The sequence below is a fragment of the Achroia grisella genome, unplaced genomic scaffold, assembly GCF_030625045.1.
Source record: "Achroia grisella isolate CSIRO2021 unplaced genomic scaffold, CSIRO_AGI_Agris_v1 utg770, whole genome shotgun sequence".
NCBI lineage: Eukaryota > Metazoa > Arthropoda > Insecta > Lepidoptera > Pyralidae > Achroia > Achroia grisella.
The window spans coordinates 2386716-2414406 of record NW_026713016.1 but is presented as its reverse complement, the minus strand read 5'-3'; the positions used below and the strand labels follow the sequence as shown (position 1 = coordinate 2414406).

The 27691-nt window shown below is 39.3% G+C and overlaps 1 protein-coding gene across 1 annotated transcript in view; it reads left to right on the top strand.

Annotated features, from left to right (window-relative positions):
* The window catches only part of LOC131850572 (histone-lysine N-methyltransferase 2C-like), a 45332-nt gene that overhangs the window by 6434 nt on the left and 11207 nt on the right, over nt 1-27691 (top strand). The window contains exons 12-44 of the mRNA XM_059200855.1: nt 90-184; nt 281-536; nt 661-821; nt 1029-1272; nt 1897-2056; nt 2376-2698; nt 3573-3647; nt 4168-4404; nt 4732-4866; nt 5267-5445; nt 5805-6057; nt 6789-6943; nt 7388-7512; nt 8089-8240; nt 8888-9090; nt 15200-15335; nt 15605-15871; nt 16321-16446; nt 16585-16698; nt 17052-17158; nt 17627-17829; nt 18180-18414; nt 18630-18758; nt 19479-19595; nt 20167-20374; nt 21286-21389; nt 23361-23420; nt 25052-25558; nt 25722-25880; nt 25958-27022; nt 27109-27168; nt 27246-27339; nt 27499-27599. Of these exons, the coding sequence (XP_059056838.1) occupies nt 90-184; nt 281-536; nt 661-821; nt 1029-1272; nt 1897-2056; nt 2376-2698; nt 3573-3647; nt 4168-4404; nt 4732-4866; nt 5267-5445; nt 5805-6057; nt 6789-6943; nt 7388-7512; nt 8089-8240; nt 8888-9090; nt 15200-15335; nt 15605-15871; nt 16321-16446; nt 16585-16698; nt 17052-17158; nt 17627-17829; nt 18180-18414; nt 18630-18758; nt 19479-19595; nt 20167-20374; nt 21286-21389; nt 23361-23420; nt 25052-25558; nt 25722-25880; nt 25958-27022; nt 27109-27168; nt 27246-27339; nt 27499-27599 (6545 nt within the window). The remainder of the gene's footprint in view (nt 1-89; nt 185-280; nt 537-660; nt 822-1028; nt 1273-1896; nt 2057-2375; nt 2699-3572; nt 3648-4167; nt 4405-4731; nt 4867-5266; nt 5446-5804; nt 6058-6788; nt 6944-7387; nt 7513-8088; nt 8241-8887; nt 9091-15199; nt 15336-15604; nt 15872-16320; nt 16447-16584; nt 16699-17051; nt 17159-17626; nt 17830-18179; nt 18415-18629; nt 18759-19478; nt 19596-20166; nt 20375-21285; nt 21390-23360; nt 23421-25051; nt 25559-25721; nt 25881-25957; nt 27023-27108; nt 27169-27245; nt 27340-27498; nt 27600-27691) is intronic.

Here is a 27691-nt window from a genome sequence, read left to right as displayed (position 1 = left end):
AACTGCCTCTTAATCATTACGATATCAATAAGCCTTTTTGTTTTATTTAATCATATTTTATCTTAATGTTATAATTTCTTTTCATACAGCATTTGATGATGAAAACACAGCATCAACATCGCAGGATTCATCATTTGGTGACGAAAATTCACAGGAACAAGATCCCCTTGCCATAGAATCCAAGGTATGAATATTTTAAATGATGAGGATATAAATAAATATATATATGTATATATTGATTTTCTGATCTATGATACTAAATGAATAAACATTTTTACAGCCGGATGTGGGTCTTGGTAAAGGCAAACCATACACAGTATCGTCTAAAATAGCTAAGAAAAAAATTGGCGGATATAAATTAAAGGGTGGATTTCCACCAGCCGGAAAATTGGGCTTCCAGAAACGTCAACGGTCTGTTTTGGACTTTGGTCGAAAGAGGGGGTCTAAACCTAAGATGAGGGGTGTTTTTGGTGTACCTGGGTTGGGTCTCCAAAGACCACAGGCTCCTGACAACAAGGCGTCGGAAGATGATCCAGGTAATTACATAATTCACTTTAAAATCAATGGAAGAGAGTGGATTTTGACAATATTTAATTAAATTAAACTACATTGACGGAAGATTGGCTGCTAACAAAAATTTAATTTTCTATTATATTTCAGGATTGGAAAATAAATTAGTATTGTGTTCAAGTAAAGACAAGTTCGTGTTGACTCAAGATTTATGCGTAATGTGCGGCGCTGTAGGAACTGACTCAGAAGGTTGTCTCATATCGTGCGCACAGTGTGGACAGACTTACCATCCTTATTGCGTCAACATAAAGGTTTGTTTGTAAAAAGTGTTTATTTTTAATTATATTATAAATGTAAACTTTATTTGACTTTTCTTATTTTTTTTGTTTCTGTCGTAAATAACTAAACTGCGACTGAATAAACATTTTTTCTCCATTCTTTCTTACGAGGTTCCTTTCGGTCATATGACTTTTTGCTGGCATTTGAAAATTTGTTTAACGTCACTCGATGGCCGGCAGGTGTCGCAAGTGATCGTGACGCTGGGCTGGCGGTGCCTGGACTGCACGGTGTGCGAGGGGTGCGGCAACCGCGGCGACGACACGCTGCTGCTGCTGTGCGACGACTGCGACACCACGTGGCACACCTACTGCGCGCGCCCCCCCCTCGCGGACGTGCCGCGCGGCGCCTGGCGCTGCGAGCGCTGCCGCCGCTGCCTCGTGTGCGGCACGCGCAACACCGCCTCCTGGTGCGACAACTACACCGGTACGTGCGCCCTCACGTCTCCACCGGTGCGACCACTGCGACACCACGTGGCACACGTACTGCGCCTGGCGCTGCGAGCGCTGCCGCCGCTGCCTCGTGTGCGGCACGCGCAACACCGCCTCCTGGTGCGACAACTACACCGGTACGTGCGCCCTCACGTCTCCACCGGTGCGACCACTGCGACACCACGTGGCACACGTACTGCGCCTGGCGTTGCCTCGTGTGCGACACTCAAGTGTTTGTTGTTCTTTAAACTTTGAAATCATGCTCAAATACCATTTGACTAAAAAGCCGTCTGCGTAAGTATCCCAGTCTGTTCTATTTCAGCTATAATGCAGCTTGCTATGAGAGCCGTTTTTCGGATGTAAGGTGCAGATTTATCAGTCATATTGCAGGAAAAGAAAATTGCATTTTAGTCCTCTAAAATAACAATACATGAGTGGTATCGCAGATATCTCATAATAATGAGATGTCCATAGTAGTGGTCATGTATGACGACCCTTGCCATTTACCTCTAATTACATAAAAAAAAAATATAGAAATTTATATCTATGCTACACTTTACAACTTCTAACTCCCTTTTTTTTTGTTACGAAAATAGTAATTGATCATTACTTTATGCAGAGTGTGGTCCGTGTGCGTCACTGGTGATGTGCTGCGTGTGTTCGGAACCGTACTCGGATGGGGAGTTGATCATCCAGTGTGAGCCCTGCAGCCGCTGGCTACACGCTTCCTGTGACTCCATCCGTACAGAGTCCGACGCCGAGACCTGCTGTCGGGCCGGGTAAGTTACCTATTAATGTAACTAGAATAGTAAACTAGTTATACGCCTATACTGGGTGAGTCTTAATGTAATAGGAAGTCAAAAGGCAGGTAGAATAGAATTTTATTCTTCAAGAAATGAAGCGAATATCTGAAAATACTAAATAAAAAATGTTTAATTTGGTAATAATTTGAGTAGCACAATTTTTATTTAATTCTATTTAATTATGAAATATATGTTAATTATTTCGATCATAGTTGACTACAGCTTATATGTAGGATATCTTAAAATTCGGTTCGCCCTATTATACAAAACAATAAATGGTTGAATGGTTGCTTAGGTATAAGTGCGTACTGTGTCGCGGGCGCGAGGTGCCACCACCGCACGTGGCTCGGGCGCTGGAGCCGGCGGCGTCGGTACCGGGGGCGGGGGCGGGGGCGGGGCCGGGCGGGCCCGCGGGCGCGGCCGGGCTCGGCCCGGGGGCGGGGCCCCGCGCGCGAGCCACGCCCCTCTCGCTGGGGCTGGGCGGCGAGTACTACGTGGACGACGTGTGCCTCTCACAGCGCGGCGCGCACCACATGAAGCAGCTCGAGGCGGACATGGGCATCACGCACACGCGCCGCAAACGCCGCTTCAAGAACGACAACCCGGAGAAGGACGCCGGTGTGTATGCTCGTAATACTAGCTTATTTATTAGCTCTTCTACTTATAAGCTGCCTTTACACTTGCGCGGGAAAAACGGGTCGGCAGTGATTGCATTTAATTGTTTGTTGTGTTCACTCTGTCGTGCCGCTAAGATTGCGAGTATGTTTCCTGTGATTTTACTTTCTTTTAGAATCTTATTTTCAAAAGACACTTTTAAGATCTGTAACTTATAAATAACTGTATAATTAAGTCTTTTCAGATATCTGCCGTTTGGCAATGATAATTAATAAATACAAAAAGGCGCTAAAGCACGCATGATTGAAGGACGTAGGAATGTGCAAGCAGGCGTTGCTTTCGCGCTATTTCACGTTTTCTTTGTTTACATCTGCATACTCTTTCATGCATGAAAGCCGATTCGCGCGTAAAAGAGCGTACATGTAAAGGCAGCTATAGTCTTAATTAGGACAATCTTAGAAATATTTAAAAATTTTTTTTTACTTACAAGAATAATAATTTTTAATGATATATTAAAGTTCCATCATGAAGTTACACATTAGGTGCGTTTATTACAAGCTCCATCAATATTCATGATTCTATATAGTTTAATTAACAGCAAAATATGAAGCTAAAACTTATACATCATTTTACAAAACAATTAAAATAAACATATACTTAACAGGTGATAAAATAACTAATTTCACCTATCCAAATATCAAATTATATACAGCAATTTTGAAAAGAATTGTACTGAATGCCTATGATATAATATATATAACAAAATACCTTCCATCCCATCATCACAAAGTCAGTCATAGTCACCAATATCTAATGGAAGTTTTTTGTGTTTGCCGCTGTCATAATGGATTAGAAATAATGGCATCTATTGAAACAGTGGTACAGAATGCAGACGTCGAGATGGGGGACGACTCGAAGCCGGACAGCACCGCTGAAGTCAAAGAAGAACCTGGTATGTATATTATCAGTTAATTAATATACATGTAGTTGGAAATAATAGACCGGATGACTTTGTTTATCCTGTGGGAAAAAGTGAGATTTAAGGAGATATGATTTTTTTTATGATACTATCAGTCTTTCAGAATGTAATAAGAGGATTAATAATAAAATAGTGGCTACACTAACTTTTCTCTAACGGCAATAAGTTCATCTGGTATACGTTGTATGCTTTGTTTACTATATACATTGTTTGCCATTTATTGTAGTAATTAATACGAGTACATTTAAAAGTTACTCAATTCTATCTTTTATATTTTATAATATTATGGTTAATGAAACCTTAATTATTCATACCACAGTACAAGATACAATAATCAATAATAATTAAAATATCTTTATTCATGTAGGTCTATTACAGACTTATGATATGTCAAATCTACCGTCAGCTTAGAGTTAGATTTATTTTAGATTTTCATTAATGTTACACAATTGACTGTGTATTATATCCCTTAGAGTGTACAATTGTCATTTAGGTGTGTCAGCCAACGCTAATTTTAAAGAAGGGTCGCTATGGAGCGTGGCTAACGATGGCCCGCCACCTGAAGGCTTCACAGTATACACCACCGAGTCTGGACTGACAGTACTTCGGCGTAAGAGGCAGAGGAACTTAAACAAGCTCGGTATCGGCGGGTTTGTTGTGCGACAGAGACAGACAACCGCGAAAGCGCAGGCCGAGGAAGATAAAGAAGGAGATGGACAACCCTCTGGAGGTATTAATGTTACTTTAGTTCGTATTTTATACATCAATGTATTTTTTCTGTAGTGTATTTTGATTGTTGGTACATTTTTTTTTCCTTTTAAATACTGCATAATTGGCAATCTGCTTTCATATACAATAGTCCAATCTGTTGGCTCTTTGATACATTTTTATTCATATAAAACCAAGTTATATATATTATTTATTAAAAAAAAAAATGTTTTGACTATTGTGGACACAGAAGACATATCACCAATTACTATTACTTTAAACTAACTCTTTTGAATTTTGAATATTAATATGAAAAGTTAACTATAATTAAAGTCATCCTTTTTTATAGAATCGCCGAGTAACAAGCGAAAACCGCGTAGAAAGCCGCGCTCTAAATTGATGGAACAGTTTCCCTCATATATGCAGGAAGCATTCTTCGGCAAGGAATTACTAGAGCCTACCAAACCTGCTGTTAGCTCCACAGGTTAGTGTCTAAACTTTATGTAAAATAAAATATAATAAATAATCATAGGGGATTAGGTTGATCTTTTATACTTGATGGATGTATTGTCAATTGTCGACATTGAATATAAGGAACGCTGATGATGTCACTAGGTATAATTGAATCTGGCGGAGTGTGGTCTCTTAAAGATGTTGCCATATGATAAAAAAAAAGTATACTTATATTAGAATCAAACGTACAAGGGACTGTAATCTGTAGTTGTCTTTTGGATTAATTTGGTTTATTTTTATCACTGGCTAGGAAGAGTAACTAGTGATGTTTTTGTGCCGACCAAATTCGAATTCAGGACGTTTCAAAGACCAGATGTAGTAAACTATTAAGCCTCGACAATAAAGCTATTAATCTAATCTTGTTTATGAAGGAAATCCGTCTGAGAGTCCCGGTGGATCTGTTCGCCCGGTCACCCCTGAAGGCTACCGAGAGTTGCGCGACTTCAAAATAGATCCAGATAATTCTGACATCTCGGATGGAGAGGAGGTGCTGACAGCGCTGACCACTTACAATGATAACGACCAATCATATTTTATTACACTTAATTCGGTAAGAAAAATAAACTATGCATATTTAATTAAGCAATTTTAAGTATCTTTATTTTTATTGTGTTCATAATTAATTTTATTTAGAAAGTTTTTGTCACATTCATTTAAATTCAATAAACAGTTCAAAAGAATTATTATTATGAATAATAGAAATATTTTAAATTTATGTTTCAATTTTTATGCTATATACCTATATATGAATATTTAAGTACCTGTGCTATAATGCGTTCACTCCACTACTTGAGTACTTCGCGTTTCAATCTATACTTTAGATGTTCATATATACACTTAATTTTATATATTAAGTCTACAACATAACTCTAATTCTCCAACCAATATGAATTATAATACTCTGTACAGGATGAAATAGAGTTGCTAAACTCATTAAAGCCGAAAGAAGAAAGAGACGAGTCGAGTTACAGCGGCGAGGGTGCGGTGAAAGTGAAGACGGAGCTGGAGGATGGAGGGTTGAAGCACACGGAGGACTCGACGGCGCTGAAGAACGCGATACTCGGACCCCAGGCCGACGACGGCGCCCCGCCCCCGGCCCCGCCCCCGGCCCCGGCCCCGGCCCCGCCCCCCGCACCGCCCAGCGCAGGCGCGCTCAGCAGCGGTCAGTACCACCTAACTAACCATATTATACATATTTATCCCTCTTTTTATTCATTGATCATAATTGGGTCCACACTAACGGCTTACGCTGACAGACCACCATTTCAGGATAAGGTGGACATGAGGTCAGGTCAGTTAGCCAATCGTGACAAATTCATCAGTGATTTATGGGAACCATGAGGGTTAACCTGACATGGCTTATTGCTAGCAATAGGATCACGAATTCATATTACTAACAATCCCATTCCCCCCCTATTTACTCCTCAGTGTCATAACTACTTACACCCATGGTTTTGGCATGTTTAGTATCATGAAAATATCTCGAATGTTTTAGAAAACAGTTTAATATATAAATTACATTTATTAAAATAGATTATTATGAGTAGCTTTATTACATAAATATACAAGAAGATAGGTGGTTCTACTGAGAATAGCATTATCTGCCACTGAACTTTTAACACATACTCATAGTCTTCTACTAATTGCAAAAAAAAAGACAAATAATAGTGAATATGGTGGATATTCACTTTTATTGTGAATATTCTTAAAAAAATATTTCTAAACAACATATCTAAAAGAACAACGTACAGTTTTCTTGCTTGATCTTCTTGTGATGATTCTGCATTCTGAATGAGTAGTAGAATAAAATGACATGACTATTCATAAGTGCTTATATTAAGTTTATTTCTATTTCTATAACACTTTACGAAGTTATACTATGTTTGTGTACAGAGACGGGCGGTTCATCGCAGTCAACAATATCGCCAAAAGACGACTTGTCGCTACTGGCGGTGAGTCTGGACGCGATGGTGCGCGAATCTCTACCTGATATGGACTCCACGGACGTTGACGAGATGTTCAAGGGCGTACTGACTGACGATTCACAGGTATAACATATATTAATATCGTAAAAGAGCACTGTGCTGTGAATTAATAAAAAATTACGGAATTCTTGGATTCCATTATAAGAGAGTCGTGTGTGTGTGGACATAAAAATAATACTAAATATAGAGTTTCTTGTATTCCTTTAAAAGGGATATGTCTGTACCTTAAAATAAAAAACTTCTTGTGCTTCTTACTAAGGTAAATAAATAGATTTTAGATTTTTGACTATTCACTGTAATCTTATAAATGGCTTAATGAATTCACTGCTATAATAACATAATAATAAATCACTGATATATTGTAACAGGCTTCCTGTAACATTTACAAAATATCTTCATTTTAATCAGTTCACAAACAAAATAGTTATTTCCTGACAGACTAGTGGCAACAATATCAATTGAGCAGGATTTATATATTTATATTAACTTTATACTATTGTAATTTAGGAATCACAAGAGTCCTCAGTGTCGTACGTGAACTCAATAGGCGGTACACCATATTCCCAGCAGCGACAGCAGCTGCAGAGTCCTATGGAATATGCTTCGCCTTACCATACAGAATATGGTAGCAGGTAAATAAATAATAATGCTATTTAATGTCAAAGTAGTGCTTTATAGAAATTATGTATAATACAACATCTTGGTAATATATCATTATGAAAACTACTACTATTATTATAAAATCTGTAACAAATTATTTCTGGAAACCATAATTAATAACTAAAATTCTAAAAAATGAATGATGAACGATATTGCGTATACAAGGGTTAGTCGGCAAGGGTATAAAAGTACCCATGTAATTAATAATTTTTTTCTACAATTTTACTTGAAACTATATGTATTTTTCGAGATAATTGGCTTTCAAGTTGTTGATTGAAAATGTAATAATGTAGGTCAGCTATAACATCAGTTGTCATCCGCTTTTTCGTAATAGAAAAATATGTAACGACATTGGTAGTTTTTATGAATTAAAGACGGAGGCGTGCTTTTTTTGTTACAAATAAAGTTTGGTTACAAGTAGGGGACTTGATTATTATAATTTTTGTATAAAAAATAATATTAACCACTACCAGAAATAATATCACGTGGTATCAATACAAATACTAGTAATACGAATCGAAAGTCTAATTGTATTTGAAAACAAATAGCAGCAACAGTGCGCTGAGCCCGCTGTTCCCGGAGTGCGGCGCCGCGCCGCCCGCCGCGGCCGCCGCGCCCGCCGCCGCGTGGGCCGACCAGCCCGCCGCGCCGCCGCCCTCCTACAACCAGCGCAGCGCAGACAAGATGCGCGCAGACGAGAGTGAGTACACACACACAACACCACTACTCACTACTCACTACTCACTGCTCACTACTCACTACTCACTACTCACTACTCACTACTCACTGCTCACTACTCACTACTCACTACTCACTACTCACTACTCACTACTCACTGCTCACTGCTCACTGCTCACTACTCACTACTCACTTAAACAGTGTATAAAACCTCATTTAAAAAGTTTATAAATAGTAGCAATAATTACTTACTGACTACTGACTGCTGACTATGTCTATAAACCCATGTTGAATTTATATAGTGCAAATGTTACACCGACGAACTCTCGCCACCGTTGAGATCAAATAGTTAGCAATGCAAGTGCAATAGGGTTTTTTTTGCTTTAACTAGTCCATGAAAATTTTTATTTTATAAACAAGTTATAAATTATGGATTAATACAGTGCAGTAGTGGAGTCAAAATGTTATTGATTTAATTTAATATGGTATATCATAGTATACATGTGTATACTATGATATATATCATAGATCACATGGACTATCTCTTATTCAACTAGCTTAAAAAGACGAACTTGCGGGTGACGGGTAGCATACTTTAAAATATACAATAAAAGTATCTCTATCATTTATGAACAAAAATTACACATAGTTTATACTGTTCTCTAATAGGCTTAGGCTCAGCGGCGACCATATCAGCCGTACTGTACGCGAACACCAACCACCCAGAGTGGAAAACTGAGTACCCTAATTGGGTGGACCGTTGCAAGCAGATCCTTAAGAAGTGGCGTGCTCTGCCTTCCGAACAGAAAACGCCATATCTGCAACGTGCGAGAGACAACAGAAGCGCCATCCGCATGAAGAAAGCTCAGCAGGTATGTCGCTTTGAGTTTGTACAATGTGGTGTGTGCTAACCCAACTCACTTACCACTGTGTTTCCTCTGTGTGTCTTTTACACTATCGAGTGCATACCGTTTCCTATAACCCTAAAGGTATACTTTCTCAATAAAATGTGGATTCAAGTTGTATTCTATATTGACATGTGTCATAATAACTCCTTACTTTGTGCATTGTCACATGATGCGTACAACAGCGGAGATTTTGAACATTGCTCAATGAAAGCGAGTGAAAGTCAATGAAATAAATCGTATTTCTTTCACTCCCAATCGTTTTAGTGATTATACCATGCTATAATGCACGGAGTATCCGAACTTTGGTTGTTCAATACTAAACTCTGCTGTTTTTATTTGGTATACACTCGAATTTGGAATAGTATTTAGCTACTGGATACACAAACTGCTAAGAATTTAAATAGATATGTAAGTATTGACGCTGTACCCAGTTGAGAAGTTCCGTGCATGAACTGACGCATCTCGGGGTGCGAAGTCAGCTTGGCGGCCACACTCACGCCTGTCACTCCATACTGCACTTATACTGGTACCACACGACTATATACATACAGAGTGAAAACTTCAGTCAGCAGCTCTATGTGAAATTCTGTAGTAAGTGCAATATAATAATAATATTGTCGATGTTACAGTTGAAACCTAATGGTGGCGTTCTAAAAAACCTTTCTAGATAGAGCCACTACTCGAGTTGACACTCTGCAATTTGTGTAGTCTGTGCCGTGCAATCAAGCTCGCCATGATGCGCTCACTTGGGTACACGGCTTTAGGTTGCGCTATATTAGGTGTATTTATATATATAAATAAACATTTACAAGACAAACGTGTCTGGCTTCTATGGTCACGCATAAGATTTTAATTTATATATAGCATTGAAATTAAATTTTGTTTCATATTAATTTGAAGACTTTTCTTATTATTATTGACTTGGTATAATATGCAAAATAATTCTACAAGAAACTGTGTCTGAGTACTGTGATTAGCATAGAATAATGCTGAATGATTTTGTTGTTGACTGGGATGTTTCCATAGTTAAGACTCGTTTTTATTATTGTATTTGTTATTGAGCTGTTATAACATTATATAGGACTACATGCTTAAATACATTGTTTTGATTTTATCAAGAAGAGAACCAGTGTCACAAATGGTAAAACTAATATGTATATGAACTGTGGATCATATTATGATGTAACCAGTAATATAAATAAATATCAAATATAGTTTCTATAATTCTGTTCTGTTATAGTTTATTGAGGCACATAAGGGAATGAGTGTCTGTCTTATGATCTTATTCGATTTCAAGTACTCTAATGTAGTAATAAATCGTTTTGTAGATCAAAAGTTAGAATCAAGAATACATGCAGTATATTCTCTGTCATCATAAGATTTTATATGACGTAAATTTATAAATATAATAAAATTATATAACTAATTTCGTAATGAAATGTATTACACTATCATATATATAGAGAATCGTAGCTAAATCAATAGTTAGTTTAAATATTCGTACAATTTATTTTAAAATTGCAATTTATGGCGTAGTGTAACCAATGTATTTAAACTTTAGAATAATATATATAATATAGTCATGATACATGTAAATCGATAATTAGATGAATGCAAATCGTATGACAACTAATACTATTAAATGTATAAAAAAGACACCTTTCCTGCTTCGAACATTATTTCAGACTATAGAGAATATAAGATAGATTTAGATAATTAAATGGTATTAATTTGAAAACATAAAATATAGCATGTAATGTATTAGAATATTATGTGTACTGTATTAGAACATAGATGCGTATGTTATTCCGGGGTAGTACCCAAAATTAATAAGGTGGTCGAGTACCACTCGTTACCGATCGCTGCCCGCGGCCCGAGAAACTCGTGAAGCGCGGCCAGCGGGCGGCGCGGTACTAAGCAATGTTGCGGCGCGACAGAGCTCGGGCGCCGCCGGAGACGCGGACGGCGCGGCCGTAACTGCCGGACCGGCCGGACCGGCGGTCGTCGCGGCGGTAGTGAGCCCGGCGCCCGGGCCGGCGGCGCCGGCCGGCGGCGCGGCGGCGGCGGCGGCGACCGGACCGGCGAGCGCGGCCGGCGGCGGGGTGCGCGCGCCCAACGTGACGGTGACGGCGGGCGGGCTCCTGGAGGCGGACGCGCACATCCGCGTGCTGACGCCGTCAGAGATCATGCGCACGCTGCCGCGCCTCAAGCACGACCGACACACGGTACCGCGACCGCCGCGCCCGCAACACGCCGCGCACTCGCATACACACACACACACACACACACATACTATATTTATATTAATACTAGCTACCCGCTCCGACTTAACACGGTTTATACATATAATCCTTCCTCTTGTATCACTCTCTATTGGTAAAAACTGCATAGTTTTAAAGATTAAACAAAAAGTAAGCGTCTTCATTTTATATGACGTAAAGAAAAGGAACCTTTTTAGGAAAAATTCTTGGACGGTGGAATGGTTCGCACACTCATAGTTTGTACAGAGGAGTGCAGTTAGCTAATATTTTATAAATAGGCTTAGAAATACATTAAATCAATAAAAAACATTACAGACACTGACATGTATTTGACACAACACACGCATATATACTGTTTTATTGTTGATGGTCAATATCTTTTAATATTTGTTATTACCTATGCTAGTATAGTTTATTATATGTACGCTGAAGGAATAATATTATTTTCACCCCATTTACCGTCAAAGCACATCACTATTGCGTTAGAAAGAAAATTCAAAGATAACCTAGTCCCTCGACCAGGCTAATCATTAAATCACTTAATATATTTTTTAAAAAAATAATTTGAAAACAGTTTACACTGTTTGGAAAATTAATAAAAAAGTATAATTATATTTTAGAATTATAAATAGAATGGAATGTACAAGAACAGCACCATAAAATATAGGCATACACAAATAGAAAATATATATGTTAATTATATTACGTTGTAATTTATCTGTATCTATTGTAATACCAATACAAAAAACAAACACATATGTCCTACTACAAACAAACAAATAGACACATTATATTACAATCAATATACAGGATTACCTGTAACATTAAGTGTGTATGCGAGTTATTCGACAATTGTTGGGTGATCGCGCGATTCGCACCTCGCGGTCCGATGCACCTCGGTTCAATTTCAAATCATTCCAAATTTAGTCAGTTATCACCCAACAAATTTTGGCTGTTAAATGGCATTGTAAGCTGTGTGATTATTTTGTTACATTTTCTTTTAGCTTTTTATTAATTTGAATGAGGACTCCCGAATAAAGCGAAACGCCTCCCGGACTCGCGTCCTCTGTTTCCGTAATGTTACATTTTTTATTTACGCTTTGCCTTGGTAGTGTTGGCTATAACATGGACGCAATGGTGGCTGGTTGTGGTGCTAACAGTTCTAACATAGTACGACGTTGTGTATACTGTTCATTTGCAATGTTGCGCTCGTGTGTACAAAGCTTTATCATGTAGTGTTTAAGTTTGTTGGTAATATGTAATATGATATAAGATATATCGTGCAGACTAATTGATAAGGAATTTGTATCTAGGAATTGTTTTTCACTATGTTGTTTTTATTTACATACCCGTTTATACAAAATGTACAAATATGTCTGCGTAGTAAGCGGCATTTTTCCATCTTTATATTAAAATAGTGATGTAATTAACTTACAAAAAGAAGTACACTATTCGAGTAAGAGTTTTTGTATAGCGAATATGTTGTACAATTTCTGAGTATGCTATTACTTTTATGAAATATAGGTAGGTATATTCGATACCGACTTGTTTTACTGTTTACTGTTTTATTCATAAAAATGCTTGACACATTCTAAATTTGGCTACAGCATTTAAACTCTTCTTTCAATCCTTAATTAGAAAGGGACAAGAACGCGTTATTAGTTGAAATGCGTTCTTATAGGTGATATATATATTTTTTATGAATTCATCTAATAGTTGATATTTTACGAACTTTTTGGATGTTTAAGAACATCAGCAAGAAGTAATGATTCTAATTCTTTACAAATTTGTAAATACAAATAATTATGCGTACATATAGTTCTTTCTAACACTTCACAAAAAAATCTAAAAACTAATACTGAACCCGTGCTTGATTTCTAATAAAAACAAAAGTAAAAATTGAATAGAATCAAATTTGTATATAAAACACATGTAGTAATTTTAAAAATTAAAACAAAATCATATTCAGTGGAAATAGTATGTAATATTAATTAGTATAGATTGCCTGCACAGTTACCGCATGTTCAATAGTTTGAAGCCGTTGAAAATAGTAGCAAATTTACAAATAACAAACATTTAGTTGAATAGTAGTTTCTTGTTTTATAGAGTTCTCCTTTCACATATTTTATTATACTTTTTAAATTGAATTAGAATCGATTATCAATTACAAGCGGGATTTTAAAAGGGATTAGATCACAAATTTTCAATCAGTATGATCTAATCAATCTCTTCAATCTGCGGCTGTCATCCGTTCATTTTGGTCACTCATATCAATCATATGATTCGTACGCGTAAGTCATTTAATTAATGGAATCAGACTGATTCATCTGTATAAAGTGAATGATCGAAATGCAAAAGAATTCATTCATCGATCAATTGAACTGGTCAACGACCAGTTCAATTCGATATGCGAATAGTTAAAAAGATCAAATCTACTAAAGTAATATTACTTATATAATTAAATCCATACAAAGTAATAATCACCTCTAAACTTTCCTATTTTCTGTACGTAGTTGTTCCAAATCGTTCTATTTTTGTCAACTGTCGTTTCGGAATGGCGTAGATTAAGATCACTGGCTTAACACTACTTTCGTAGCATGGATTTTATGTTATAAATTCTTGTAAAATATTAAACAACAATTCTTTTTAATTTTAATAACAATTCCTTAAATTAATAATAATTATTTTACTAAATATTCTTTCTATATTAATATTCACGTCACTTTTTTTAAATTGATTCTTCATTACATATTTTTTATAATAATAATAAATATATTTATTATGGCATGGCCCAATTGTTAGTGACATTTTATTTCTAATCTAATATTCGTATATAACAATCGTAATATAATTAAAGTTACCTAAACCTCTGCTTAAGAAACACACCAACGATGTGTTCTATTATATTATTGGTGTTTGCAGTTTTATCACGATGTTCTTTATGTTGTGATACAAATTACCTATATGATCAATATAAAGTTAAAAAAAGATTAATTCAGATGCCTAAATGAAATGTACGATACACTAAACGTCGAATGTTAAGATACTTTTCTAAAGAGCTTTTATACATCGCGTTATAATTTAATAAATTTGATCTTGGTTCATTTAATAATATTTCTATAATATTCTTCAGTGACAACTTCATTTAAACTGTTTCCATTAAATTATTCCATTGTGCTGACTTTGGGTGATTGGGTGGTTGTTGTATCAACTGTTAATATAGGACCTTATTACGGTAGTTATTATTTTTGATGTTCCATCTAAGCATCAGGAAATACTTAATTTATCGAAAAAAAATACCTGCCTACAGTGGGGCAGTTGTATTTTATATTATCTGCCATATTATTTTTTCTACTACGATAGTGGCAAACAAGCATACGGTCCATCTGAGGGTAAACAGTTACAGTAGCCTATGGACACTTTAAACATCAGGCGTAACTGCGCTGATAAGCTGATGCTTAGTTGGAACATCAAAATAACATCTTACGTAATAAGCTATAGTTGTTATTATAAAAGTATATTTAAGATAATAATTGTATTTACGACTGTTGTAATTAAATAAAAAATACCTTTTTAATGAAACGAGAGCTCTATAAGATATTTAAGACCCACTGCTGGGTATGGTACGTCTCTATAGACGGAGGATATTGTCCTATTATTACCAACTGGTCCATCAGCGCGGTACTATTTTATTACTAGTTATCCTTTTAGAAATTTTGGGGATACAAAGGAGTGGTGACGTATATACTCACTGCGTTACTAAATGCCAACAACATATGCAAAATACTAACTCACAATGGCGATCGGTGTAGGAACAAGAGCGAGCATGCGGACAGCAGCGGAGCGCTCGAGAGGCCGAACAGGAGCGCCAGTGGAAACATCTACAACAGCAGCGACAGCAGCAGACGCAGCAGCAGCAGCAAATCATACACGACCAAAGGATACAAGGTACCTGCATACTATCAACGATTCTTCGTTCTACAATCATGATTTTTTTATTCTGGATAGGACTATTCATTACCCTGCAAAGTAGATTAAAAAGCTGAACACTTGAGAGGAATGCGAACAGTACTGTTTTGCAAAGTATTTGTAAACGATAGGTATGTATGATTCAATATATTTAATTATAATTTTTAGATGATATATAAAGATATACTTATATGTAAGTACATCTAAGTAAATTGACAAGTATTATTGGATCGCGATGGGTGTACGAGCATTTATATTCAACTCGAAAGCAGCGATGCAGCGGCTGCGGGCGCCGGACGGCAGCTCGCCGCCGGGCGGGGCCGCGCCGGGGGCGGCGGGGGCGGCGGGGGCGGTGGGGGCGGCGGGGGCGGCGGTGGCCGCTGCAGCCGCTGAAGCGCCTCGCAGCGCATTCCCCGCCCAGCGGTTCCCGATGCATTACGCCAACGCCAACGAGGACATCAATCGGCAGCTGCGCGATTTGCTACAAAGACACCCGGATAAAATGTGGTCACCGCGTACGTACACATGACTCTCAAATCGATGCCGAAATTACTGTTATTGAAATTCATTTGTTAGGTTATTATATACTTTTGTGGAATAGAGTATATAAACGTTGTTTTTGACATCGTAGTCATCGTACATTTATATTGTTCTAGTATATTGTGTTACATATCCAATATAATACTGGCTCTAATTTTTTTAATAGTTCGTAATGGAATTGTGCACTAGCTTACGCTAACCATTTACGCTGGCGTGGCATCAGTGGAGGATGATAACATGAGCAAGAGGTCCGGTCAGTCAGCTCGTCGTGACAAATTCGTGATGGTTTCCATGGAGAGCTATGTTGAGGTCAACCTGACAATTGCTAGCAATGGGGTGATCAGTCCACATTACTAACAATCCCCTTTCTCCCATACTGGATCTGATTACTATATATTTTACAGTAGTATTTTATTCATCACAGAATCTGCGTCCGATGATGGTGGTGTTCAAGGTGTGAGCTTAGAAGGTCAGCAGTTCCGCCACCCGCTTCCGGTTGGCTTGCGGCCACGAACACCCCTTCAGCCCGGCCAGAGGCCTGACCATCAGCGTAAGTTCTTTTTTGTTTGTCTTCAATACTTAAGACTACTACAATTTTTTTTGGTTGTACTTCAATCACCATTGTGGTGGTGACAGGACAGGTGGCACAGGTTTAACAGATTGCCTTAATTTGTACTATTTATTGCAGTGATTATGCAACAACGACTCATTGCAACTGAGAATAGTCAAATGCAACAGACCATAGTGAATACAACTCAACAAATCGTAGAGCAAAAGACAAATATCGGACCCCAAGGAAATGGTGAGAATTAACTAATTTACATTTTAATTAGAATGGTTCTTAGCACAATATGTATTACATTTTGCTTGATGATTTAAGAGATTGGTGTGATTGTAACGCATTTATTGTTTACTAAATATCTTTTTTTTCTCCACAATCGTTCTTCAAGTTGAATGAAGACATAATCAACTTGTTTTTAGGGTGGAGTATAATAAAATGGAACTTGTCAATTATGAGAAGTAGTACTAGCAAGATACCTTGCTTCCCGGTGCTAAATCTCTAGACAGTTTCAAACATTATAACTGTGCTTATTGTTTAAAGAGAAAATGTGTTTGTTTTTATTGTACTCCTATGTATTTAATTTTTTTTTGTAGCTCATGGAAGTGACCACAAGCAGGATACTGGTCAAGAGCACGGAACTGATGAGATGGATATGGGAGATATGGAGAAACTCGAACAGGATACAGGGAATATTGGCGAGGTACAGAGATGATATTATGCATGTGTAGTAATTATCTTAGGTAGTTCTTACTTATTTATCACACGAAATACCTAACCTACTACCTCTTTTTTAGACTACTGATATTTATTGGCGATTAGGAAATTATAATATTCGAGAGTAAAGACAAATAGAGAAGTGAACCAGAAATCAAATCGAAATCTAAGTTTCTAACCAATTTAGTCAAAGTTTGTTATTTCGATGAAAAACAATTTGGGAATTTCTGAATAAAGTAATAAGCTAAATTGAAAGTAGTTGTAAAAATGTACTGATACTATATTTACATGCAACTTGTTCTGTTCATTATTTAATCCTATACTTTAGTATAACAACATTTTTTTAAATGTTACAATAATATTGAAATTGGTTAATTGATTTTGAAGGTTGATAGTTACGCAAGTGTTGCGGGAGTTTAGTATAAATACTCTTATTATGTGGTTGTGTATGTAGGTTGATAACATCTTGACCGGTCTTGGCGGCGAGGATGATGAAGAACTGCTGGAGTCATTGACAGCGGAGATCGGCGAGCAGTTTAATATCCTGGAGTACGCGGATCCAGAACTGGCCGCGCTTAATGATGCCGAGCATCTGCTCGATGGACTGGAGCTCGCTGAAGACAACATGCCCGAGCGACACGCCAAGCGGGAACCAGAGTTAGTATTACTACTATTGTTATTAACATTTATTTTTAGGATTCCGGAACAATACGATATAACGGAAACCATACAGTGTTTGATTGGCTGTCCGTTTTAAGTAGACAACTCCATAATACAAAAACTACTATCGATTTTTAATTTATATACACAGGCACATACTGTTGCCGAAATTTTATTAAAAAAGGAGAATATAAAAATAATAATTTTTCATTGACAGGGTTTCGTAACATATATTGAAAATTTTAGGCATTTTTATTTATATAAAGTCAACATAGAGAACAAATCTGCTGTAAGCATTTTATGCTATTGTTTTCTCACTATTATAGATGATACTTTAATTTGTCTAGGGACGAGGCTGAACACAAACCTGATATTAAAATGAATACTGATTTACATAAATCTGTAAAGAATATTGAGATAACAAAGACGGAGATGAAAGCAGAGTTACAAGAGGTGAAGGCTGAAGGTCAGGATCTAAAGCCAGATGGTACACCAATGGGTGCAGTCGGCCAGATTTTCTGCAGAACAGATTCTGATGGAGTGCAGAGGGTCATTACACAAAATCAGCAAATGACGTTACAGGTTGGTTTCAACTAATTTTGCCATTGTGGCGAATATATGCTTTGTGTAATGTAATACTTTTTATCAATCATAATCGTGGTCCTTCGTACCGGATATTACCCGTAATATTTATAATTTCTTATGTATATAGATTTGTGTTGTTTGAACGAATTCTGGTCATTGTCACTCTCTATCAGATAAGCCGCTGGCTTATTTGGCATTTCAAATTTCCGCAGACGGCGATACAATCGATAAAGGCGGAAGTGAAGTTAGAGGGCGAGGATAAAGGCGAAGCATGGCGCGGTTCACCCGCGCGTCTTCCTGTGTTTGCGTCCGCCCCCTCGCGCATGTCCCTGCCTTTGCCGGTATGTACACAGAAACTAAACATAAACAGAATCATTTTTGCACTATTAAAATAACTCAATAAGATCTCAAATACGACTTTCCAGTGGGGAAGGGCATTTTTAGTTATGTGGACTAATAACCCTATTGCTTGCCATGTAACATGTGAGGTTGATACGGTTCTGGAAACCATCGTGATAAATTCGTTGTGAATTTAACATGATGGCCTAAGTGATCTGACCTCATGGATTTTTATCATCTTCCACTGGTGCCTGGTCAACGTAAACCCTTAGCGCAGGCGGGTGCACTATTCTAGTATCATCCATAGAAAAATGCCACTTTTCCTGATTAGTGGTATAGAGTAGAAGTAATTTTTTATCTTGATAATTCTTGTTCGTAGAAATTCTATAAGCAGATTTTTTTAACGGATGATAATGATATCCACCCGAATGCACTGGCGGTATGAGCTGGAGACACTGATGGGGATGATGTCAGATTTGTTAAACCATCGTGCTGAATGCACTAGAAATTAACCGTGATGGTTTCCAAGTTAGACAGCGTTCACATTCAACCCCAAATTATAACTAATATGGTCATTAGTTTCTATTACTAAAAATCCTTTTCCTCTCTATAAATAGATTATTTTGATAAAAAAGATCATATAGTTCATTGACTGCTTTGCATCTAGTATAAACAAAAGCCATAATGGCAACGATAATATGACTTTGTTTTTAACACAACAGCAGGGTTTGGGCCAGCGGCCAATACAGTTTGGACAGGCAGGCCAGCAGGTGATGACTCAACAAGTGGTGCAGCGACCGCAAGTGCAATTCACATCACAACATATGCACTTTGGACAGGTACAGACTGTACAGTAATAACATATATGTAATGTACAATTAATCTGTGATGTATTTATGAAATCAAACTAAAATACCCTCATTCTTCTGGGTGTATTGATACTCTACTCGCTGATCTGTAATGGTTATTAAAATCTGGCAATTCTTTTGTGGACGTCCGCGCTACAGGGGGTCAGTGCAGGGTCCAATTTCTAATCAACTTTATAGTATTTGTATGTTTCAAAATAAATATAAAAAGTAAAGTTATCTCATTTTCTTTAAGTAATAATTAGTAACCTTAGATAATTAATACAGCGCCATCTAGTTCTACGGTAAGCAGATCTCGTGTTATGGGCACTAGACAACTGATATTAATACATACCTACATAATAGCATAGAAAACACTCAGACCGATACAAACAATCATAGTCATGAATGGAAATATTAGCACAATTTCAAATATTTGCGTGCGAGGAATCGAACCCGCGACCGCCGGAAGTAAAGCGGCGTACTAAACCGCCGGACCACCGAGGCCGTCGATACAAAATATTTAAACTATTTACAATAACGAAACGCGACTCGATGCGGTCAGGGCGCGGCGGCCAACCCGGCGAACGCCGTGAGCGCGGTGAACGCAGTGAACACGCAGAGCATCGTGAACGCGATGACGGCGCAGGTGAACGCCGCGCTGGCGGCCGGCCGCGCCATCGCGCCCGGCACCAGGCTCGTCGGCGCGGACGGCGCCGTCGGCGTCGTGAGGCACGACCGCTCCGTCACGCTCGCGTCGCTGCCGCACTCGGGTACTATGCCACCTCTTTTTATTTTTGTTCGATCTTTCCCGTCTCAGGGAAAGGCTCACTGCCGTACTCGGGTCCCACTGAGACTCGTGGGAGCGGACGGCGCACTGGGCGTAGTGCGACATGACCGCTCCGTCATGCTCGAATCACTACCGCACTCTACCCGAGTGCGGTAGTGATTCGAGCATGACGTGACTATACAACCTCTTTTTATTTTTGTTTGATCTTTCCCGTCTCAGGGAAAGGTTCACTACCGCACTTGGGTACGTCACCTTTTCTTTGGTTCCGTTTTTCCCGCCTCACTTGGCAACTTAGCCCATATAGCCATTAAGCATTTACACGTATGCTCTTTGAATAGATCATGCAAGAAAAAATGTGTATGTAACTGTTGATGAAGATAACGAGAAAGAAGCGCGCGCCGCCAGCCAGCGCATGCTTCAATCGTGCGTGTAAATCAGATTATCATTGCTAAATGGCGGATATCTGAAAAATATAATTATAGAGTTATTGCTAATTTATAAAACTTAAACCCGTATCCGGTAAATAAAATCTATGCAATTAAAATAAAATTTTAAAAGAAAGTGATACGATATGATTCATATACGCAAACACGCATGAAACTAGTTGAATTGGTTCGCTATAAGTACATAGAAAAATAATTATATGAGGTTTCGCTACTTAATTTATTTGTGTCGTGTAATATCTAGGTAAGAGTATACATGTGTAACAATTAAACTACATAAGTAAGTTTATTTTATAGTAAACTACATGGCATATTATTAGTAACGCGTACACTCAACCTGGGGTCATAACGTGGACTAACTTTATACTGAAGTTAATTCAAATTATGTGGACATGTAAACAAATGGAAGGGTGCCATTGCGAGGGATATAAGGGTGTGGTTCGTGTTGCAGCGGGCGTGGGCGCGAGCCGCGCGCCGCCGCCGCCGCCGTACCCGGGCACGCTGCGGGCCGCCGGGCCCCCGCACGCCGCGCCCCCGCCGCCCCCCTACCCGCAGGTGAGTCCCCACAGCCCCCGTCGACCTCCTCCTACCTACTACTACCCGGTCATGTCTACATGTCGCTTGTAAACACGGCGTCACTCTCATATTTCAGAATCTTTCGACACTAGCAAAAGTCTAATATTATTTGTAAACATAGTAAAAGCTACAAAATACTCTGCAACGAGAATAAAGATAAATTTCTACAAATTGAGCACGCTACCCACACATTTGAACCTAAACATTTTGGTATAAGAACCGACACGTGTTTTGTGACACAAACGTTTGTTCCAACTTTGAAACACATGATCAACTTCAAGTACCACTTTCATCAAGATTTTATGAACATTTCCATATTTGAGCTACATCTGGCGCCGAATTTACAAGTGACGAAATATATTACCAATAAAGTCAATAAACTATGTCTATAAAGATCCATTCTAGCACAATTAAATAGAAAATTAAATATAGACTTACCTCTACATACAGAGACACGTGTATTTTCAAGGTAACTTCGACGATTATTTGTACACGAATTGGACAGTACAGTGTATCAGTGGTATCAATAAAAAAATAAACTATAACAACTGCTTGCTTACACGAGTTTACTCGACATATAAGCAAGCAGTAGAACTTCAGTGTATAAATATAGTCATAAAAGATACAAAAACAATCTGAATGCTAACTGAATATCAGATACTTATGATACTGAAACACTTACCCCAAATACAAAGTGGAAGTATGAATATAAATTTTGAATAATTATACTAAACTGATCACAGTTTAATAAAATATTTACCAATTTGCTTCTTTGAGACATTTGTTTGTATCATTTATATATATATATACTACTATGACTTTCGTCTAAATACCCTGTATATACTGTAATATAATGAACAAAAAGAAAATGTCTATGATTATTGCTCAAATAGTTATTTTATTACTTCATCGTACGAAGTCGCCTTGAATACACCACATCTTTTCAACTTTTTACAAATAAATCGACCTAATATTGTAGTAATCTAGTCATAAATATTACTAGAACTTACAAATTAATAATTATACTAATATGCCGATAAGACTTAATACCATTTTAATTACTATTAGTACATCTTGGAGGATTTTTGGATACATTGTCGTGCATGCAGTAATATTTTTTGAAATCTACGTGTTTTTTTGTGTGAAATTGTTTCGACTCCCGCTACATGCGTCGAAACAAATTCAACAGCTTTAAGTGTATGCAGTAAAAGCTTTGGTTCAAAGTTTAGTGCCGCTATTTGTTGTTCATTTGGAACTATAGAATGAATATCGACCCTAAATATGAACCATTAATAATGATGTTCATAATTCGCTTAGTTTTTTATCGCATCGCAGACAATGTGAAGTTATTTGCGTTACCATATCCAGAGCAATATTAATTTATCTACGCGTTGGTGGCGGTTCGTTACGAATGTAAATACATATCAAAATCAAACAGATCGCTTGATTCATTCGGTCGGTTGAGCTTAGAAGACTAATATTGCATGGGTATAATGTAAATCCGCTTAAAATTCACACGAGCTTCATTGGAAAACTTATTATTTGTTTGTAAAATTTCCACAACGAAAGTCACACAAATGAAGATACCTAAGAATCTAGTTTCAAAGAACTTTTTGTATTGTAAATTGTTGTTTTAGATACTATAAATAATGGCTTAGTCTGAACATGGAATCGTAAAACTTGAGTACGGTTCATGCGTCGATCGACTTGGTAATGAAATTTAGACTTCAATATAAATCGAATATTTCGTATTGAACTAACATTATAGTCTGATACGACGGTTTTCATTTTGGTACTCGTGGGACATTTGAAATTGTACAAATAAAAACATATTGTAAGTAATCGTAAGCTCGTGTGTATGGAAGGTGGACGCGTGTAGGCTGAATGTCGACGGTGGAGTACAGGCGTGTTGTTTGCATGTCGGTGATTGATGGTTGTTGGCGCGGGCAGGCGTTTGACGCGGCGGACGCGTGGGGCGACTGGCTACACCGCCGCCCGCTGCTGCTGCAGGTCAGACATCGCATCCCCACCACCACTACCACCACTACCTTTGTAGTACCACCTGCACCTCTACCACTACCGCGCTAGCTTCCTACCTATATTTCAGTATGCAATCTAGATACAATCATTGTTATAAAAGGTTGCCTTGTGGCAAATAATATATATATATATATATATTATGTAGGAAATCGAGGGCTAGTCACAATTTATAGAACACACGAAGCCACTGACAGCCTATCACAAATAACAACAGAATAATTGTGTTAAATTCGACATCATTACATACAAAGGCAACACAAATTGAGATTATGAAGTTAGGAAAAGTACAAGATTTCGTACGGCTCGAAGGACCAATATTGGGATCCTATTTGTCGGAGATGAATAAGCTAGTGTGGACTGTACAAACTGGTATAATTTAACTATCACCATATTTAAATCATAATACGTTATAATTAGAGGGGAACGTTAGACATATGGTGTACTGTACAGTGAAAGTAAGTCGATGCGGGGCGCCGTTCCCCGGCCGAGCCCAGTCGTTCAAGGCCACACCACAATTATAAAAATACACTAAAAGATTTATTTATTTTATTGACATCTCAAATTACATATCCAGTTATAGGTATATTAACTATTATTCCAATTCTCCTCTACCTTTGCAGTCTTTCCTTTCCGCATCCTAACTTTTAGGTCTATTATAGAGTATGACAGGCCATGTCACCGCTGGCCACTAGGTCTGTTTGCTTTTAACTTTGCTTGTTAGCTCGTCGCACGCATGCCTAATGACTAACCATTGAACCTTTTCAGCATCCTTCCTAACACAACACTAACTCTAGGTGTAGGTATTACATTGAGCATTAGACAATGATAAATATTCAATTATGGCCTCCATGCCGTATAGAGGAAATGTTGACATCTCGCCTGTCTCATCTTGACTGTTCGGTGGAGGGGATTCATCTTCATGGTTATGGATTATTAGGAAGTGTTAGGCTGACAACAGAAGTATATGTTGATTCATATACTATATATAGATTTTCTGATTCGTGACCATGTTGTTGTATATCTCTAAAAGATATATAACAGTTTTAAGCCCATTAATGATTATTTCGCCACATTTGCATTTCAATTTTAATCAGGTAGTACTTAATATAGTTTAAGAACTGTAAAGCTTATAGTGTAGTGTATATTTTATTAAACTTTCGATGTCTACTAGATCAAATATAATACAAACTTACTGATAAATTATGTACAGTTCATACCAGACTTTTATAATAGTGATGAGTAAATTTCAATTGATTTATTGCTATACAACAACATACACTTGTTTTAGTTATCTTTCAGCACCTTGTTGTAGTTTTACTTATTGTTAATGAGCTCTTCAAATAGTATTGCACCCATTTATTATTTCAATTAATTACTATCTTTAAATCGTAACGTAGTGAGCTGTTGATAATTTGAGTCACAATACTTCTCGTAGTGCACAAATTATCTTCACTTTCGAAAACCGCTGTAGCGTCGTATATTTTTAATCGCTTATTCTACGTGCGACGCTGGCGTAGATAGTAAAACTTCTCCAAGAAATTATTACTTCATTCTTCATAATTACTTCGTCAAAGATGAGACCGGTAAAAGGGATTAAGTAGCTCCTAGCAAATCCTTCGTTGTCGCAACTCAAAAAACGAATCAGTGCGCCCTTTTGGACGATCATCATATTCGCAGTAGAATACGAATCGCCAGGTCAAGGGTGGCGCGCGACGTCGCCTAGGCGGCGACGTGAAAAAGCTAAATTTAACCATCAGAACGTAAATCAGGAGCAACCGTTGCTTCTGGAGGAGCTCCTGGAGCAGGAGAAGCGCGAACAGGAGCGCGAAGGCGGCGAGTGGGTGGGCGCGGGGGCGGCGGGCGCGGGCGGGGGGGCGGGCGGGCCCGGGCCCGGCGCCGCGCCGCCGCCCGCCGCGCCGCCCGCCGTGCCGCTGTACGCCGCCGCGCCGCCGCCGCAGCCGCCCGCGCCGCCCGACCGCGCGCTCACCGACGCCGACCACCACGCGCGCCTCGCCTACGAGCACTGGCTCAAGCAGTTCAACGCCTACGCCGCCGGCCAGCAGGCCTACTACGAGGCCGAGGTGCAGAAGCTCCGCAAGATGCGCAAGGTGAGTCGCAGTAGACGCTTTCGTGTTCGTGAGCTTGTAGTGGTAGCGCGGTGCCGTCCTCCTCTCTCGCAGGTGCCACCGTCCCGCGGCCTCCTCCGAGCCGCCCATCGCCCCCGCGACGCTCACTCGATTTGCGGTTTCATCTGAGCTATCGACCTTCCAGTCGCTGAACAGCAAGCAGCGTCAGCTGCGGAAGTCCGGCAACGAGCTCCTGCCTGCCGACGCGGCCGAGCTGCAGCGAGTGTCGTCGGAGCAGCAGGCGCTTCAGAAGCATCTGGACGCCGCACGGAAACAGGCTCGCCAGCATGGCACGCTTATGCAGGTTCGGTTTATTATACATTATTATATTACCTTTGTGTAACAACGTAGACGACTTGTGACCATATTTTTTTTGTGCAGGAATACGAGACAAAGCAGCGACAACAAAATCCTCAAATGGCTCAACAGACTGTAATAAATCAATCGCAACAGATCGCCACGAATCAAACTTTGTTCTCGCCTAATCAGGGCATCACGCAAGCGACTCAAATGCAGCAACAGACTATTAACCGGCCCATGCAGCTGGGGCTCCAGGGTGCCACGATTCAGCAACAGCAGACCCTGATACGTACACAACAGACGGTACTGAGCGCGGACGGTCAACCGATGACTCAGCAGAGGATCGGGCTAGTGACGTCGCCGCTGAATGCTCAGGGGCGAATACTTCAGGGGCGCACTCTGGTGATCGAGCAGGGCGGCGCGGCGCCGCAGCAGCTGGTGCGGCAGGTGGGCGTGGAGCGCGCGGGCGGCGGGCTGGTGCAGTTCGGCGCGCAGCTGACGGCGCGCGCCGCCGGCCCGCCCGCGCCCCGCGCGCCCCCCGCGCGGCCCGCCATGTCGCCGCTGCACGTGCAGTCGCCGCACGCGCACTCACCCTTGCACCCACTCGCGCCGCAGTCCCCACTCCATCACCTCACCTCTCCCATGCAGTCGCCGCTGCACTCCCAGCAGTCTCCCCTTCATCACACCTCCCAATCTCCCTTGCATCCCTCCACGCAGTCCCCGCTCCATACGCAGCAGTCCCCGTTGCACTCGCAGCACTCGCCGATGCACGTGCAGCAGACTAACTTACCGCAGCAGTCGCCGATGCATCCCCAACAGTCGCCGATGCATCCCCAGCAGTCGCCGATGCATCCGCAGCAATCGCCGATGCATCCGCAGCAGTCGCCGTTGCACCCGCAACAGAGTCCGATGCATCAGCAGTCGCCCCTTCACCAGCAACAGAATCAGATTCAGACGCAACATTCCCCGATGCATCCGCAGCAGAGCCCGATGCATTCGCAACACTCGCCACTACATTTACAACAGTCGCCTATGCACACGCAACAGTCGCCGATACAGACGTCTATGTCGCCGCAACATTTCCTGCAGCAGTTGCAAGCTCAAAGAACTAGTCCTCAGTTACCTACACCTAGTCGTAGTCCTCAGGTTAGTATACTACTACAAATAACACTATAGCGAAATGTAATAATAATTTAGACAAGAAGTATAAGTTCATACAATTCTTGTTTCAGATTTATCAACAGTCACAAATTCAAAGCCCTATATCGTCGCAATCGCCGCAACTACAAAACGTAAATATTAATATGAATTACTACAATTACTATTTAATCGGTGGGTGTAATATTAACATTTGTCTTTTGATTGATAGGCTGATTATACAACGGGGAGATTCTCGAGGCCGGCGCCGGGTTGTTCTCCTTTACCGACAAGATTTGCTAGACAACAACAACATCATCAACAAGGTAAGAATATTAATTGTAATAAATTTCATGAGTGAATTTTCTATCAAACTTGTTAATTTAGAAGTTTTGTTGTATCTTAGCTAAATTTTAAATTAAAACATCTTTTTTTAACGTATTTGTTTTATCTAAATACTTATTGTGTAGTTTTCGACTTTGCAGGTATGAGAGTGGGCGTACCGTTTGGTAGTAGGCAACAGACGTCACCTTTGGGCAGCCCTCAACCTCTGCCCTCACCAGGAAATCCGGCGAATGAGATGGCCGTGAGTAATATTTACGAAAATAAAATTTAACAAACCACATGTGAAATGTAAATTAAGCATATGTTAGGTAGTACATTTGGTTTATTTAACAC